Source organism: Calidris pugnax, unplaced genomic scaffold, assembly GCF_001431845.1.
Source record: "Calidris pugnax isolate Ruff unplaced genomic scaffold, ASM143184v1 scaffold51, whole genome shotgun sequence".
Classification (NCBI taxonomy): Eukaryota; Metazoa; Chordata; class Aves; order Charadriiformes; family Scolopacidae; genus Calidris; species Calidris pugnax.
This window is the reverse complement of record NW_015090797.1, coordinates 5,257,164-5,273,263: the sequence shown is the minus strand read 5'-3', so window position 1 is coordinate 5,273,263 and position 16,100 is coordinate 5,257,164. Positions and strand designations below refer to the sequence as shown.

At 43.8% G+C, this 16,100-nt stretch overlaps 1 protein-coding gene across 1 annotated transcript; it reads right to left on the bottom strand.

The window, feature by feature from the left end:
- Positions 1–1,082: 1,082 nt before the first annotated feature.
- MCM4 (minichromosome maintenance complex component 4) lies at positions 1,083–15,096 on the bottom strand. Its single transcript, XM_014936881.1, has 17 exons — positions 15,044–15,096; positions 14,772–14,872; positions 14,447–14,605; positions 12,147–12,310; positions 11,958–12,056; positions 11,706–11,801; positions 11,524–11,619; positions 10,931–11,069; positions 10,264–10,484; positions 9,681–9,801; positions 7,381–7,640; positions 5,214–5,579; positions 4,467–4,594; positions 3,023–3,230; positions 2,241–2,469; positions 1,992–2,125; positions 1,083–1,645 (listed from the first exon to the last, which is right to left on the bottom strand). Exons 2-17 carry the CDS (start codon positions 14,839–14,841, stop codon positions 1,553–1,555), a joined length of 2,583 nt encoding a protein of 860 aa, XP_014792367.1. The 5' UTR covers positions 14,842–14,872; positions 15,044–15,096; the 3' UTR covers positions 1,083–1,552.
- Between the last annotated feature and the right edge of the window lie 1,004 nt (positions 15,097–16,100).

The following is a 16,100-nucleotide window of genomic DNA, read 5'->3' as shown; positions in this document are numbered from 1 at the left end:
GGAAGGCTGCTATAAGGTCTCCCCAGAGCCTTTTCTTCTCCAAGCTGAACAGCCCCAACTCTCTCAGCCTGTCTTCATAGGAGAGGTGCTCCAGCCCTCTCATCATCTTTGTGGCCCTCCTCTGGACCCTTTCAACAGGTCCAGCTACTTCCTGGGCTGAGGGGTCCAAAGCTAGACGCAGTACTCCAGCTGGGATCTCAAGAGAGTAGAGGGGGCAAACCACCTCCCTTGACCTGCTGGCCACACTTCTTTTGATGCAGCCCAGGAAATGATTGGCTTTCTGGGCTGCCGTCACACGTTGCCCCCAAGTCCTCCTCCTCAGGGCTGCTCTCAATCCAGTCTGGCCACACTTCTTTTGATGCAGCCCAGGAAATGATTGGCTTTCTGGGCTGCCGTCACACGTTGCCCCCAAGTCCTCCTCCTCAGGGCTGCTCTCAATCCAGTCTGTCCCCAGCCTGTATTTGTGCTTGGGATTGCTGTGACCCACGTGCAAGACCTTGCACTTGGCCTGGTTGGTTTTACTTTAAAAAACAAAAAACAACTCCCCCAAAATCTAGAAGATGGTGTCTTGAAGTGGAAGGCAGCTGAAATCCATGTTATACACAAACAGTAGGAGTACTTAACTTCAGCTTACAAGGGCTAAGTGAGTAGCTGAGACAGCCTGGTGCTGTCTGCACTGAAGTGAATTAGGGAACTCGGTGTGCCAACAGTAGCAGCTATTGACATGCAATGGCTGAGAGCATCTACCCTGCCTTGAAGGAGGGAAGATTCTCCAGTTAGGCGCTACAGGACCGTGTTCTTTCAGAACTGATTATATGAGATTACACCAAAGGTGAGTAACTTAATTTATCCAGTCATGTTTAAATGTGTAGTAAGAAAATTCGGTTTCAAGTAGAATCTATTCTGCCTTTTTTTACATTGAGGATACTGCCAAAGTACACTCAAGTATATATAAAAAAAAGGCAAGAGGCTCTTTTCTGCTCTCACAGCGCTTCTTAAAAATTGCAGAATTCTAGATTAGACTGAAAAGTGTCCAGCACAGGATATGTTTGTTTTCACTTGAAATGAATGCTAAAGAGTCCTTTTAAATCAAAAAACTTTATTTCAGATTATAGCAGTACTAATAGTCAAACTGCATTTACTAAAAAGTCATTTAAGATGAATTTTTACAATTCAATTTGAAACACATACAACATTGTTAGCATGTTCTACAAAACCTCATTAAAATATGTGGCACTTAGCACATTAGTAATTACATTTGGCTAAAATGTAAATAGCATTATTCAGCTACGGATTTTTTAGGTCCTTTGTAATCTCTTGTGCTGACAGAAGTGCCACTACACTTGTCATAGCAAATGATCCCAAATCTTAAAAATTGTGCAGACTGGCAATATAGTAAGGCAAAGTTAAAGCCCTGACAGTTGGCTTGCAAGGAAAAGCTGTGCTTGTCATAGCAAATGATAGTCCCAAATCTTGAAGATCTTGCAGGCTGACGTTATCTTAAGTAAGGCAAAGTACAGCCATGACAGCTGGCTTGCAAGGAAAGGCTGACTTACAGCAGTCTAACAGTCTTTCCAGTCACAGTCAAGAAGTCATCATCAGCCAAGGCACGAAGCGCTTCTTCGAACATTTCTTTAGTGACAGCCTTAAAGAAAATAAGTAAATGAAGTAAAGATAGGCAGTGAAGAGGGGAAATACTTAAAAGATTCTAGAAATGCTTTACTTGCATTTACTTGGTTTTATTTTTTAAGCTTTAGTCTGTCCTCCTCGCAATTTGAAATGTGGCCTGGAATCCCAAAGCTGAGTTTGTTATTTCAGAAGCCAGAGTAAACTAACGTACAGCAGATTTGGCTTTCTGGTCATGTCAGCTGAAAAAGTTAGTGTCTCCCTTTCCTCTCCATAGTGCGATTAGAGAACAAGGTAACATTGACTGGGAAAAACATCATGCTTTTAAAGTTAATGAAAACGTAAAAACCAAGCAGGAAACTTACTGTATCTGACTGTGCTCGGAGATCATCAAAAAGCTGTTGGTATTTCAAAGCTGGTGTTTTACCCTTTGACTGGATGAGCTTCTTTAAGGCTTGAGCCAACTCCTCTTTCCGTTTACGAGCTGTTGCGCTCATTCCTTATAAAAGAAAGAAAACACCTTTTAGAAATAAACTAAGGAGGCCAGGTTAAGTTAGTTTCAAAATTACAAAAGCCCAACAGCATCCCAGCTGTATCACTATGGAAGCACAAACCTGTAGTGAGAATGGAAATGTCCACAATTCCAGTCCTTGGGTCAGTAGCAGACTGTTTCAGTGCTTCCCGATGGAGGCGTTTCGCTTCTTCTACATCGATTGTTTCAACTTTTGGAGAGAAGCGAACTTTAGCGTGTGCTTCTGCCAGCCGGATCAGAGACTCGAGCTGTCGAGGGTAGGCTGAAACCATTCCCCTGCCACTACCAATCTTCCTCATGTCCACATATGCCTGAAAAGAAGAGACTCATTAAATATTTCAGTAAAACCCTATTATTTCTAATGTTTTTCAGAGTTCCCCTTCATCCCCCACCTCTTATTTCAGAATATCAGCGATTCTGGCAAGCTGCCCCAGACACTATTGATGCTCATACACCTTCACGATTCTTCTGCAATGAAGGATAACCACATCACATAGACACATCTCCCTTACAAAGCAATTAAGCCATGATAACGAGTCAAGTTTTTAAATCACTTACAAAAAACCTTAGGACTAGTCTTACATAATAGTACTTGTGTCTGTACTGACACATTCCATTTCAATAGAATTTTGTGCTTTTATTAATATAAGAGAACCAAACCCAACACATCTGAAAGCTGACAGGCAGAGCACAGAATGACTTTTATACTGATCCCTCTTTCCTTTATAAATATTGGTGATTTTTAGAGATGTTTGAAGAGTCTTATAGAGTTATATATAAATAGGAAGCATACATATGAGAGGATTTTGCCATTTTTGACAAGTTAGTATGGACTCAGAACATTATTACCAGCAACTCCCTTACCTCAATAAGGGCTTGGCTTGCTTCTTCACCTAGCCTAGGATTTATGTAACTACGAGCATATGCAATGTAGTCCCTCAATACTGCCATGTCCATGTATTCCTCCTCCATCTTTTCTTCACTTTTGTAGTACAGTGAAACCAAATGGCGAGCAAGACGTCTGTCATAAGCTTCATCACGTGGATCCAACATTAAGAAGATCAAGTCAAATCTGACCAGAATAAGAATCCAGTATTAGTACATATACTTCTCCGCCATTTAAAGTAGTTTGAGGGGTTTTGACTTAACAAGTAGAAGAGTTATTTGACTGTTATGTCCTACTCTAAGTAGAATTTGCTCTATTAAACTGGAAAGATATTTCTTCTAGAATTCTGAAAGTACAGACAACACAGTGGATTTGCTTTTATCCTATGGACTTAAAACTTTGAAAGCGAGATTCATTCTGCAAAACTCAGATCCCATACTCAAGGCTGACAGTTTCTGTTTTCTAAAACAAAAAACCCCACCACACAAACAAAAAAATCTCCACACGTATACCAAATACGTAGGAACAAACTTGCCGCTAAAGAAACTGCCCTGAAAGGCAACAGCACATACCCATATAGTTATTTTATGCATTTAGGAACCCCAATTAAATATATGTATAAATAAAAAAGCACTTGCAGTTTAATCCTGAAAAGAAAATTATTTATAGTTTTACAAACAATATATTCAGCTATGCTTAACTATAGGCAGACATTTTAGCCATCCCAGCGTGTATTTTTCTAAGCTTAAATCCAGTAAGTGATGGAACTGAGATGCTGCTCAAGATACTAAGGTACCACTTGTCACTAAATGGCAAAATTAAGCAGGTATTTATTGGAATCTAAGCTGTAGGTGCCCTCAGAATATCCAGTGCACTTCAAATCTCAAGCTACTGTGGGAGTTCTTCCAAAGATGCAACTGCAGCACATAAATAGTTCCATTTCAGATCCCCAGATGCTAAATGTTGCTCTTACAGCTATCACCCAAAAGGCTGGCACTGCCACGCCCCGCAACTGAATTTTACAAAACACCATGAAGCAGGCAGGCATGGATCTGCAGATTCTACCACCTCTACTGCGAGTTCCTTTAATCATCAGTTTCACTTTCCAACTTTTATGGAATTAAGAAAAACATCCTGAGTTTTTGTTGAAATTATCAATGTTTTAAGTTTCAGTATAACTCTTCTAGGAGATGATCATGAAACAACAGGAAAAAAAAATAGATCTTTTGTTCAGGGTCACTATGTGAAAAGGCAGTTCTCTGCTCACGTAGAAGTTTTAAGAACAGCATTTAAAATAAATGCCACACAAGTTTTCCACTATGCTACAAAGAACACAATTGTTCTTTCTACTCTATTTAATAATTTTCACAAGAGGAAGTATAACATCTTATCAAAACGAGACATGCAAGTGGGAGTGAGTACCTTGACAACAGTGTATGAGGAAGCTGGATATTTTCAATAGTGGTCTTTTTGGGATTCCACTGTGATTCTATAGGGTTAGCTGCTGCGAGGATAGATGCACGAGCATTCAGTTGGCAAATAATTCCCGCCTGTCAAAATGAAAAACATTTATGAAACCAGCTGCAACTACGTGCCACCAAAGCTCTCCCCCCACACCCCAACTTCATGAGACCACCAGTGTTATTACAAAATCACAGAATCTTCTAGGTTGGAAGGGACCTTAAAGATCATCTTGTCCAACCGTCAACCTAACTGACAAAAATAGACACCCACACAACAAACAAGGAGCATCATCACTAAACCATACCTCCCAGCACTACATCAACCCGTCTTTTGAACACCTCCAGGGATGGTGCCTCAACCACATCCCTGGGCAGCCCATTCCAATGCCTGATAACCCTTTCAGTGAAAAAATTTTTCTTAATATCCAGCCTGAATTAAAAGGGGTCTGCAGTAAAAAACTGCATTGCAAAAACCTGTTGGAGCAAAGCAAGAACAAAAATATAAGGAAATACTACAGGTTCCTGTAAAAGCTGGATTCTTTTGTAAATGAGTTTTTACGTAATCTAGGACTAATCCTAGATTATGGACTAATTATAAAAACAATGGAAAAGTGTAATCCTTTGTTGTTCTGGTAACTTTTTGGTTTCAGCTGCATAGTCAATACCGTGCTTAGTGCAGAGAACCTGGAATTAAACAGAGCCTTACCTTTGCGATGGAGAGAGTCTGCTGTTCCATGACTTCATGTAGCACTGACCTTGTGCTTTCATTCATTTTATCGAACTCGTCGATGCAGCAAATGCCGTTGTCACTAAGTACTAGAGCACCTGTCTGAAGAACCAGTTGCCGTGTTTCTGGATCCTTCATCACATAGGCAGTGAGACCAACTGCGCTTGAGCCTTTGCCAGATGTATACTGGCCTCGAGGAACCAGGTTGTACACATACTGGAGCAACTGGGATTTACTAGTACCAGGATCACCACAGAGAAGAATGTTGATCTCGGCGCGAAAATTGCCTCTTCCCGTGTGAGTAAAATCCTTTCTTGATCCCCCAAAGAGCTGAAGCAGGATACCCTACAAAAATACTCTCTTTAAGAATCAAAGCATCACCTCTTGTGTAGCTAACAGAGCAAATCCAATTGCTGAACTGAAACATCAACCGAAACATTGTTAAATTAACTCAGACCACTTTAAACTGGTTTTAGAAGTCTTTAAAAGGGTTCATTCTTTAGGGATATCCTCAATTCCAGTTAATTACAAACACATAATTAAACTATTCCAAAACTCATGTTATCAAAATCTTGATGCAAATTCTGCTGAGAACAGGAAAGCCAGAATAGACTATTGTTTTCCCTAAGGCAATATTTAATCTAGGACCAAAGTAGTATTGCCTCTTTCGTATCATTAGAAAGTGCCATTTTTATCAGCTTTTTAGTCAAGACTAATCAAGTATCCTTTTCAGGAAAATTACTGTGTTTTAATATTTATAACTTCAATAAAAGCTCTTTACTTGCCCATAAAGTTTAAAGGTGTTTAAGGTCTTTATTTCATTGGAATTTACCAACGCTTTATACTTTCTATAAAAAAAAAAACAACAAACAACCAAAAAAAACATATGCTTGCCTATTAGTAAAGAAATAAAAGTAGCTAACTTCCAGTATTTTGAAAGTACTGGAATTATAAATAAATTATAAATTTTTTTTGCTTTTTATTTTATCAGCTAGCTAGAATTATCAGGAAGGTTGTTTTCAAATTTACTACTTTAAAAATTCACCATTTTCCAGTATTTTTCCCCCTCTAGCAGCATATATATGCTAGATAGTCAATTAAAAAAAAATAATAGTCAGTGACAATGACAGCTGGAAACAGCAAGGAAAAGAGTGAGGAAGACTGTATGCTACTTCACATAAAGCCTTGGCACAATTTCTTACAGCACAGAAACCTTGCAAAGGCATGGAATGAGCTATTTGTATTGGTTCTGTTCTCAGTCATGTAGAAAAACGTGCGGAGGTCAGTAAAACCTGTTTGAGGTCCCCGAGTATTGGTGTTCCAATACATGTGGGTTTCAAGCACTTTCAATTTTGTATGTTGTTGTGAATAAATTTAGGTCAGAATCTGAAGATCTCCCTTGTTGAAGGGTCCCAGGTTTCCTCAACTCCACCCACTACACCTGATGCGCCTTATTAGTGTGGTGAGGAGGTAATGTCACTATTGTATTTCCATGTCAGCAGGAAATCATGATATGGTTTTGAACTCAGCTTCTAGCCATTTCAGAAACTTGTGATCTATGATAATGTATAAATCTATTTTAAAAAAACAAAACAACAAAGGAATATACTTGAAGAGGATTATTTGGTGTCTGACATTACCTCAGGACCCACTACTGACTGTAGTTTTTGCAGTTGATGAAGTTGTAGTACCTTAGTTGAACATTTATTGGAACAGTCTGTTCTTGGATACATTGAAGTTAATTGTTTTAACATCCCATGGGTCAGGGTCAACCACATGTCATTTCAAAGTTACTGTGGATGCCTCTTTTCAGCAATCACTACATTATAGCTACTTACTTTTCTTTGATCACCAGTAATCTGAACATTCAAGAAGTGTCCAAGATGCATCCTGCAATTAAGTTTTCCCAGTTCTGCTGCTTCCTTGCCTTTTTAATATCTTCCCTCTAATTAACACCCCTCAATACCAGGAAAACTGCTATGATACACTTAGAACCAACTCCATCCAGACAAGACCATAGAGTTTTAAGATTGCTCGAGCTATTTTTTTTTAATTTTGAAGCATCAAGTCATTTTTATAGCAAACACTAACAAATTACTTGCATATAAATACATTTCTTTCAAGAGAAATACAGAATTTGATTCACCTTTTTGATATCTTCATGCTCATAGATACTTGGGGCCAGTGCTGAAGAAAGTCTCTCGTATATGTCTGCTTTTTTAGAAAGCTCTTTTAGAATTTCCACACGTTCCTCTGCAAATATTTTTTGCTCCGTTTCCTCATCAACACCATGCAGGCGTTTTGCGTCTGTCTTGCGATAGTGTATGACATCAATGTGGGTCTTATAGACAGATTTTACGTTGCTGACCCTTGGATTAACTCGAATTGGGACTGCCCTGTAGATACCTGAAGAAACATGAGAATTTCAAAACTTGAGAAGTTTACATTTTCCCTTGAAAAGCTTTTCAAAACAGCCTAAATACTTTAACCAGTTTATTTCCCAGTACCAATAAGTCATGTAGAACTCAGTAGAACATATTTAAGTCATCTACATCCTGGTTTTGCAGGGACATACATGTTTAGCATGTCTATCACAAGTGTCCTCAACAAGGTAAATGCTGAAGCATTTTTGAAAAAAAATTAAATGGGTAAATGCTGAAGCATTTTTGAAAAAAAAAAAAAAAAACAACTTAAAGCTTGGTGCTTTTGAAAGTCCTGTTGTCTAAAGTCAGCATTTCCTCCTTTTTTAAAGTGCAAAATTTCATAACAGATTTCTAATGCATCTCTAACAGCTAAAAAAAAAAAAAAAACAACTTAAAGCTTGGTGCTTTTGAAAGTCCTGTTGTCTAAGGTCAGCATTTCCTTTTTTAAAGTGCAAAATTTAATAGTATCTACATCCTGGTTTTGCAGGGACATACATGTTTAGCATGTCTATCACAAGTGTCCTCAACAAGGTAAATGCTGAAGCATTTTTGAAAAAAAATTAAATCTTGGTGCTTTTGAAAGTCCTGTTGTCTAAAGTCAGCATTTCCTCCTTTTTTAAAGTGCAAAATTTCATAACAGATTTCTAATGCATCTCTAACAGCTAGCAGTACAGCAGTTGTTTTAAAGCAAAGCAGTTTATAAAATAAAATGGTTGCAGTATCACAAGACTTACTCTATGTTACCACCAACCTGACGCTATTTAAGATACTGCCTTTTCCTCACCTAAATTCTCAGAATGACTGAATCGTCAAGTTCAGAAGGGACCTCTGGAGATTGGCCAGTCCAATCATGGGCTCTTACTGGAGTCAACTAGAACAGGTTGCTAAAGGCCATGTACAGTCATGTTTTGAGTATCTCTAAGGATGGAGACTCCACGCTGCCTCTCCAGACAACTTTTGCGAGGGCTTGACTGCCCAATTCTTATGTTTAACCACAATTTCCTATATTTCAGCTTGTACCCTCTGCCTGCCACTGAGCACCCCGAGAAGAGCCTGGATCTGTCTTCTTGACACCACCACCCCACACACACACAGAAAAAATCAGGCATTAATAAACACACTGGTAAGATTCCCCTAAGCCTTCTCCAGGCTGAGCAGTCCCAGCATTCTCAGTCTTTCCCTATGTGACAGAGGCTCCAGTTATCATCACAGCCCTTTGCTGAATTCACTCCAGTATATTTATGCCTCCCTTGTACTAGAAGGCCCAAAATTTGACACAGTAGTCCAGGCATGGCCTCACCAGTGCTGAATTGAGGGGAAGGACCACCTCCCTCCACCTGCAGGCAACACTCCTCCCAGCTCAGCCCAGGAGGCTGTTTGTACCACAGTCATCTAGTCTCTCAAGCACTGCTTCCTTCCAGTTTTGTTTGTCTGCAAGTTTGCCGAGGGTGCACTCTGTCCCATCATCCAGGGGAAGATACCACCATTTGTGACCAACCTCCAGCTGGGCTTTGTAGCACTGATCATAACACTTTGAGCCCAGCAGTTCTGCTCAGTTTTAAATCCATCTCACTGTCCACTTACCTAACCCATACACCATCAGTTTGCCTATGAGGATGTTAGAGGAGACAGTGATGAAAGACTTGCTAAGGTCAAGAAAAACCATCTACTGCTCCAGTCATCTCATTGTAGAAGGTCATCACCCACTGTAAATCCATGCTGACTACACCCAATCACCTTCTTGTCCTTCATATGGTTAGAAATAGTTTTCAGGCTTATTTGCTGTATCACCTTCTTCCCAGAGGTCAAGATGAAGTTGACTGGCCTGTAGTTCCCCAGGTCCCTTGCCCTAGGAGTGACACTGGCTTTCTTCCAGTATCTTTGCCAGTCAGCCTGACTTTTCAAAGATAACTGAGTAGCCTGGCAAAGACAGTGGCCAGCTCCCTCAGCACCTGCAGGTCCCTTTATAGACAGTTAAGATCAGTGAGAAAGGAGGATGCAAATAACTCAAACCAAATTTTACCTGTGACGTTAACTCTATCACCCGGCTGAACTTTATCAACAAGGTCATTGTGAGCAAACAGCACAACTGTATGCGGGGTCTGTCCAGCTGGCATGTCTTCAGGAGACTCCTGCAGTTTGATCTGGCAAAAAACACTCAAGTTTTAGTTTCAGAAAAGCAAAGCTTTTCCACAGAGCATCAACAGACTCTTGTATTGGCAGTCTTCAGCAGCATTTTGAATTGGTAACCTTGCTCAAGAGGAAAATAACCCCCACCCAAACAGCAACGTTGGTTGCTAGTAAAAACATACGATGAGAATTCTGCTGGTATGGCTAAAATGCTCTTACAGGGGCTTCCATATGGACACATTAAGATGCATACATACTTCATTTCCTCCTCATAATGCATTTCTTCTCCAAAGCAGTCTTACCCTTTTGCTAAGTTGTTTCACCCATTTTTCACGTTCCAACAGGCATTCCTCTTTTCAAACCCTTCAGCCTCAAGATAGAGGCATTGATGCTACTGGTGATATTAGGAAGGGTGGGATGGCAAAAAAACTCTATAGAAACTGTTTCATTTTAGCCACTACTTAAGGGCAACGTACCATCTGCTTGTCGGAGAACATGGATCGATTGTGGATCAGTGCCATACTGTGCGTGGTGTTACAGTTCTTGCACACTGATGGTTCAGCAATCCTGCCACGATCGATCTCTACTCTGGTGGTGAAAGAGCAAACCTGGCATTTAAAGAATGCTTCCTGCATCTCGGGAATTAACTGGGAGCTTCTGATGACCATACCACTGATGGTGATAAGCTGATCAATATCTACAAAATATAGAGACTTGTGTCATCACTGCATACTCTTAAATTTTAAAATAACCTTAAAATTTCATGTAATGTTAGTATTTAGGCAGAAGGTAGATGTTTGGTTAGATACTAGTATTTTGTCTGAGACAACACAAAAAGAATCATAAATCTGTAGTACAAATATTCTAATTTACAGAACTATTTATTCAAAAGAAAGAATCCTTTGCACTTGCAAAACTAAGAACATGAGTAGCTGATGCCAGGAAAGATTTTCTTCATGGATAGATTATTTTGCATTTGGGCTCCCAAGCATTTACTTCTGAAATGAGTTACATAAACAAAAGACATTGGTCTGCATAGACCACAAGTACAGTTTTAGAGTCTTCTTGTCATTCCATGTTAACATTCAGTAAGTTTATATAAATCCTTAAGATTCTTTTCTAACAGGATAATAAAAAGTTTACCTTCAGGGTTTAGACTTCTCATATTCCTAGTCTTCAGTGCATTATATGGCCTTACTTGAATTTGATGTTCTAATATTGAATCAGGGTAACGATCAAAAAAGATCTCATTGGCAGCCATGTCAAATGTTGGGATAACTTCCTGTATAGAATTGTTAGATTAAATTGTTAGAAGCAGTTAAGCTTAGAAGTTAAAAATATTTCATTCTGTGATTTGTTTTTCAAGTGTAAAGCATATTACATGCTGCTGATCAGCCAGGAATGACTAAAAGTTACGCCAGCTGAGCATTTTACTACAGAACAGGAAACTTGCTGTTTAGATCAGATTTATTCATTTGAGAATTGCAAAGGGAATGGGGGGGAGGATTAAAAAAAGTACAAGACTCCAGAATTTGCAGTTTACCAGCTCATTTTGCACGCATGAGGTACCCAAGGTAATACCTACAACCAACTACTATGAAACAAACAAGACTTTTTGTATTAAGTAAAATAAGGCAGAGATTACACTGAATGTACAACAAAGTACACGTTGCATTTTAAACAAACATCTTAAAAGCTAGAAATATGAAAGCCAGAAAACAAGTGCACTACTTCACCTGAGGGTAGCAGATCAGTTGCCTGTAAAGATTTTCATCAAAGGATCTTAGATGGTCACAATTTACATTCAGGAATGGCTCCCCCACCATATTAATCTGCAGGATATTTGAAAAGAAATCTTTAGCTCAATGGCACGCAAGGTTCAAAAAAGGAAAGTTGGATTTCTCCGCGTTGCAAGTACCTCTTCAAGCCGTTGCATGTAGCGTGGCTCGTTAAGGTCCAAGCCAATGTCCTCATCCTCTTTTGACAGCGGATCAATGAAGCGCTGAAGAAATCTCTGCGTGTCAGAGGTACCAGGGAGACAAAAGGCAAAGAGGAGCAGAATTCAGTAGTACAAACACCTTGTTTGTCTTAGATTAAGCTAGTATTTGTTTAGCTCAAACTAGCTTTTCATTTAAAAAAGGAAAAAAACAGGTAAGTTTGGTTTTTTTACCTGGAATTTTTCTTTGCACGAGGCTACATTAACATCCGTTCCCCAAATAACAAGCTTTTGTCCAAGAGATTGCTCGGTTGCTACTGCATCCTCAGCCGGCTGCGGGGAAACAAATGAAGCGTAGGCAAATATGCCTTGAATTGTTTAAAAAGGAGTTGTCAGATACAGAATGGTGAGAGGTCTGCCTACCCCATCCGAGTGCAGATCGACTTGTCTGGCTTTACGGACGGAGCCGAGATCCGGCCTCTGCCTGACGGGCGTCCCCCGCACGCCGCTGCGTGGAGTCCCCTCTACCCTGGAGCTGGGCGTGCCGTACGTCAGGGGGGAGCTGATATCGAAGTCAAGAGGAATAGCTATTAAAAAATAAATAAATAGAATTATAAAGACATCTTAATTTTAGAGCAGACTAAAACTCAGCCTCTGCGTTTGTCTCGCCGGCCTCTGCCTGACGGGCGTCCCCCGCACGCCGCTGCGCGGAGTCCCCTCTACCCTGGAGCTGGGCGTGCCGTACGTCAGCGGGGAGCTGATGTCGAAGTCAAGAGGAATAGCTATAAAAAATAAAATAAAATATGATTATGAAGACATCTTAATTTTAGAGCAGACTAAAATTCAGCTTCTGCGTTTGTATCATCATTCTTTTAACTCTACTGTCATAAAACGAGTAGCACCAGTCAGTTCCGGTGTTTCGTTAAAACAAAACCAATAAAGACGTTGCAAGTTTACCTAGAGCTTCTCTCTGCATTAGCATCCCTTCTGAGATGCCAAGCTCCAGCAAAGCTTTGCTAGAAAACTTTAAAGCGGTGCTGCGTTTAAAAACCACGTCGGTGTTCAAGCATTAAACATCAGAATGTGGCATTTCAGATGACACGCTTTCCAGTATATTTAGGGGGCAGTACAAGTGACGTGACAATTACCAGCTACCGCAATTAAAAACAAGTCTCCTTATAAAAGCAAGTCTGAGAGATGCCAAGCTCCAGCAAAGCTTTGCTAGAAAACTTTAAAGCGGTGCTGCGTTTAAAAACCACGTCGGTGTTCAAGCATTAAACATCAGAATGTGGCATTTCAGATGACACGCTTTCCAGTATATTTAGGGGGCAGTACAAGTGACGTGACAATTACCAGCTACCGCAATTAAAAACAAGTCTCCTTATAAAAGCAAGAAAGGCTCTTTATGGCAATAAAACAAATTATTTCCTCGTTAATAATGTTACTGATTTTATTCTTTCTAGAAACCCATACAAGAGCACGGTATACCCCCGATAGGTGCTCCTACGGCAGTTTGAAGCTGCAGCAGCAGATCCGCACCCCCCACACCCACTACGCATTACCTGTGAGAAGAGACCAGCACCAACCTCTCTACAGTGTCCTTTCAAGTAGTTGTAGAGAGTGATGAGGTCTCCCCTCAGCCTCCTCTTCCTCAAACTAAACACTTTCCAGTATATTTGGGGGGCAGTACAAGTGACGGGACAATTACCAGCTACCACAATTAAAAACAAGTCTCCTTATAAAAGCAAGAAAGGCTCTTTATGGCAATAAAACAAATTATTTCCTCGTTAATAATGTTACTGATTTTATTCTTTCTAGAAACCCATACAAGAGCACGGTATACCCCCGATAGGTGCTCCTACGGCAGTTTATTAAACATCAGAATGTGGCATTTCAGATGACACGCTTTCCAGTATATTTAGGGGGCAGTACAAGTGACGTGACAATTACCAGCTACCGCCACCTCCCTGGGCAGCCTGTTCCAATGCCCTATCACTCTTTCTGTGAAAAATTCCTTCCTAATGTTCAGTCTAAACCTGCCCTGTTGGAGCTTGAAGCCGTTCCCTCTCGTTCTATTGTTAATTACCTGTGAGAAGAGACCAGCACCAACCTCTCTACAGTGTCCTTTCAAGTAGTTGTAGAGAGTGATGAGGTCTCCCCTCAGCCTCCTCTTCCTCAAACTAAACACTTTCCAGTATATTTGGGGGGCAGTACAAGTGACGGGACAATTACCAGCTACCACAATTAAAAACAAGTCTCCTTATAAAAGCAAGAAAGGCTCTTTATGGCAATAAAACAAATTCTTTCCGCGTTAGAATAAAGTCAGTAACATTATTTTCTCGAAACCCATACAAGAGCACGGTATGACCCCAATAGGTGCTCCTACGGCAGTTCAAAACAAATTATTTCCTCGTTAATAATGTTACTGATTTTATTCTTTCTAGAAACCCATACAAGAGCACGGTATACCCCCGATAGGTGCTCCTACGGCAGTTTGAAGCTGCAGCAGCAGATCCGCACCCCCCACACCCACTACGCTCCTGCACCAAACTCAAACCAGAAACTGGAGGCAAAACCCAGTTTTTTCCCCCCTAATTTCCAGTCGGATCCATTCTCCCGGCCGCTCCACCCACACCCCCCACCCGGGGGTCACCGCCGCGGACCGGAGCCGAGGACAAGGCCGGCCCCGGCCACCGAACCCACCCCCCTTCCCCTTCCCGTACCGGAGTGGCGGAACTGCGGGGGGCTGGAGAAGAGGGCGTCAGGGGCGGCGGGGCTCTGCGTGCCGACGGGCGGGGAGGTGGGCATGGGCTGCAGCTCGCCGGTGGAGGTGGAGTCGTCCGCCCTGCGCTTCTGCGACGGAGGAGACCGAGCATCTTGCGCTGCGAGACACAAAGCGGAGGCGGCGCTGGAAACCGTCGCGGATCGGCCGGGGGGACGGGACATTCCCCCCCGGGGCGCAGGGACGGGCAGAGCGCCCCCCGGCCCCCACCTCGGCGCGGCCGGGGAGCAGCAGGCCGCCTCTCCCCTCGTCCCCAAAGCACTTACGGGTCGGGGGGTTGCTGCTCCGGCCGCGCTTCCCACGGCGGCGGCTGGGGGTGGAGGCGGGCGACGACATGGCGCTGCTCCGGTTCCCGCGGCGGTCCTACCTATGGCGGGGAGGCGGCAATAAGAACGGGGGCTGCGGGCAGCTCCGCCATCGCCCAAGCTCCAAGCCCCAAGCGGCGGCTCCCCCTCCCTCTCCCCGCACACCCCGCCGGGGCAGAGGAGCGGCGGGAGCCGGCCCCAGCCCCCCGTGTGTCCCCCCCCAGACCCCGCACCTCTGCCACCCCGGGACACTCCGCGCCAAGCGAGCGGCGTGCGCGCGCTCTCGCGGGCTTTCTGGCCAATGGGAAGAGGGGATCGCAACGGCAGCGCCCAAGTCATGTAGGAAGGGAGGGGAGGGTGAGGGAACGGAGAAAGGAAGGAGGATAAACCCCCTCGGTCCCCCGAGGTGAGGGTCGTGGGCTGCTGGAGCTGTCGGAACACGAACAGCGGTACAGCGCGGGCGCTCCCTGTGCCGCGGGACGGAGGCTGCCCCCGTCAATGGCACGTTCCTCCCCCCCAGCCCAGAGTGGAACAGCCCGCACCCGACCGAATTTCGCGGCAAAACTAGTCCCGCGGTGGGGCAGGGAGGCGTGGGGAGGCGGAGCAGCCCATTCCCCACCGAGGGGGGAGAAACTCCCTGCCCGTCCTGAGCCCGTCCGGCGGCGGGAGACACACAAACGCCCCCGAACCCCCTTCCCTCCCACCGCCACCGGGACCGCAGTGCCGCTCCGCTGCGCTCGGAACGCTCTGGCCGAGGTGTACTCCTGTTTCTCGCAGCGGTCCCACACCGTGTCCCCCCTCCCCCGGCTGCCCGTGTTGGATGCGGCCCGGGGAGGACCCTTCCCGCCCGCTTCCGCCTCCCCTCAGGGTGCCGCCGGCTGCCGTGCCGGTCCGCCGCACCATGGCCGGCGTCCAGGAGTGCCTGCTGCAGCTGCACCGCTGCCTCCAGTCCGGCGATGCCGCCGGCGCCGCCCTGCACGGCTACAGCCTCCTCCGCGGCCTGGGGGAGACCTGCCTCACCAGCCCGGCGGGCGGAGCGCAGGGTGCGCCCTCGGGCCCGGCCGCGGGGACGGGGGGTGACAGGGACGATGGGGGGGGGCGCCTCAGGGGCTCCGAACGAGGCCTGGGGCGGGCGTTGCAGCGCTGGTGTCTTTAAAACTGCTCCAAACGTGTTGTAGAGAGGGTCACGAAGATGATGAGAGGGATGGGGCACCTCTGTTGTGGGGACAGGCTGAGGGAGCTGGGGCTGTTCAGCCTGGAGAAGAGAAGGCTCCAGGGAGACATTATAGC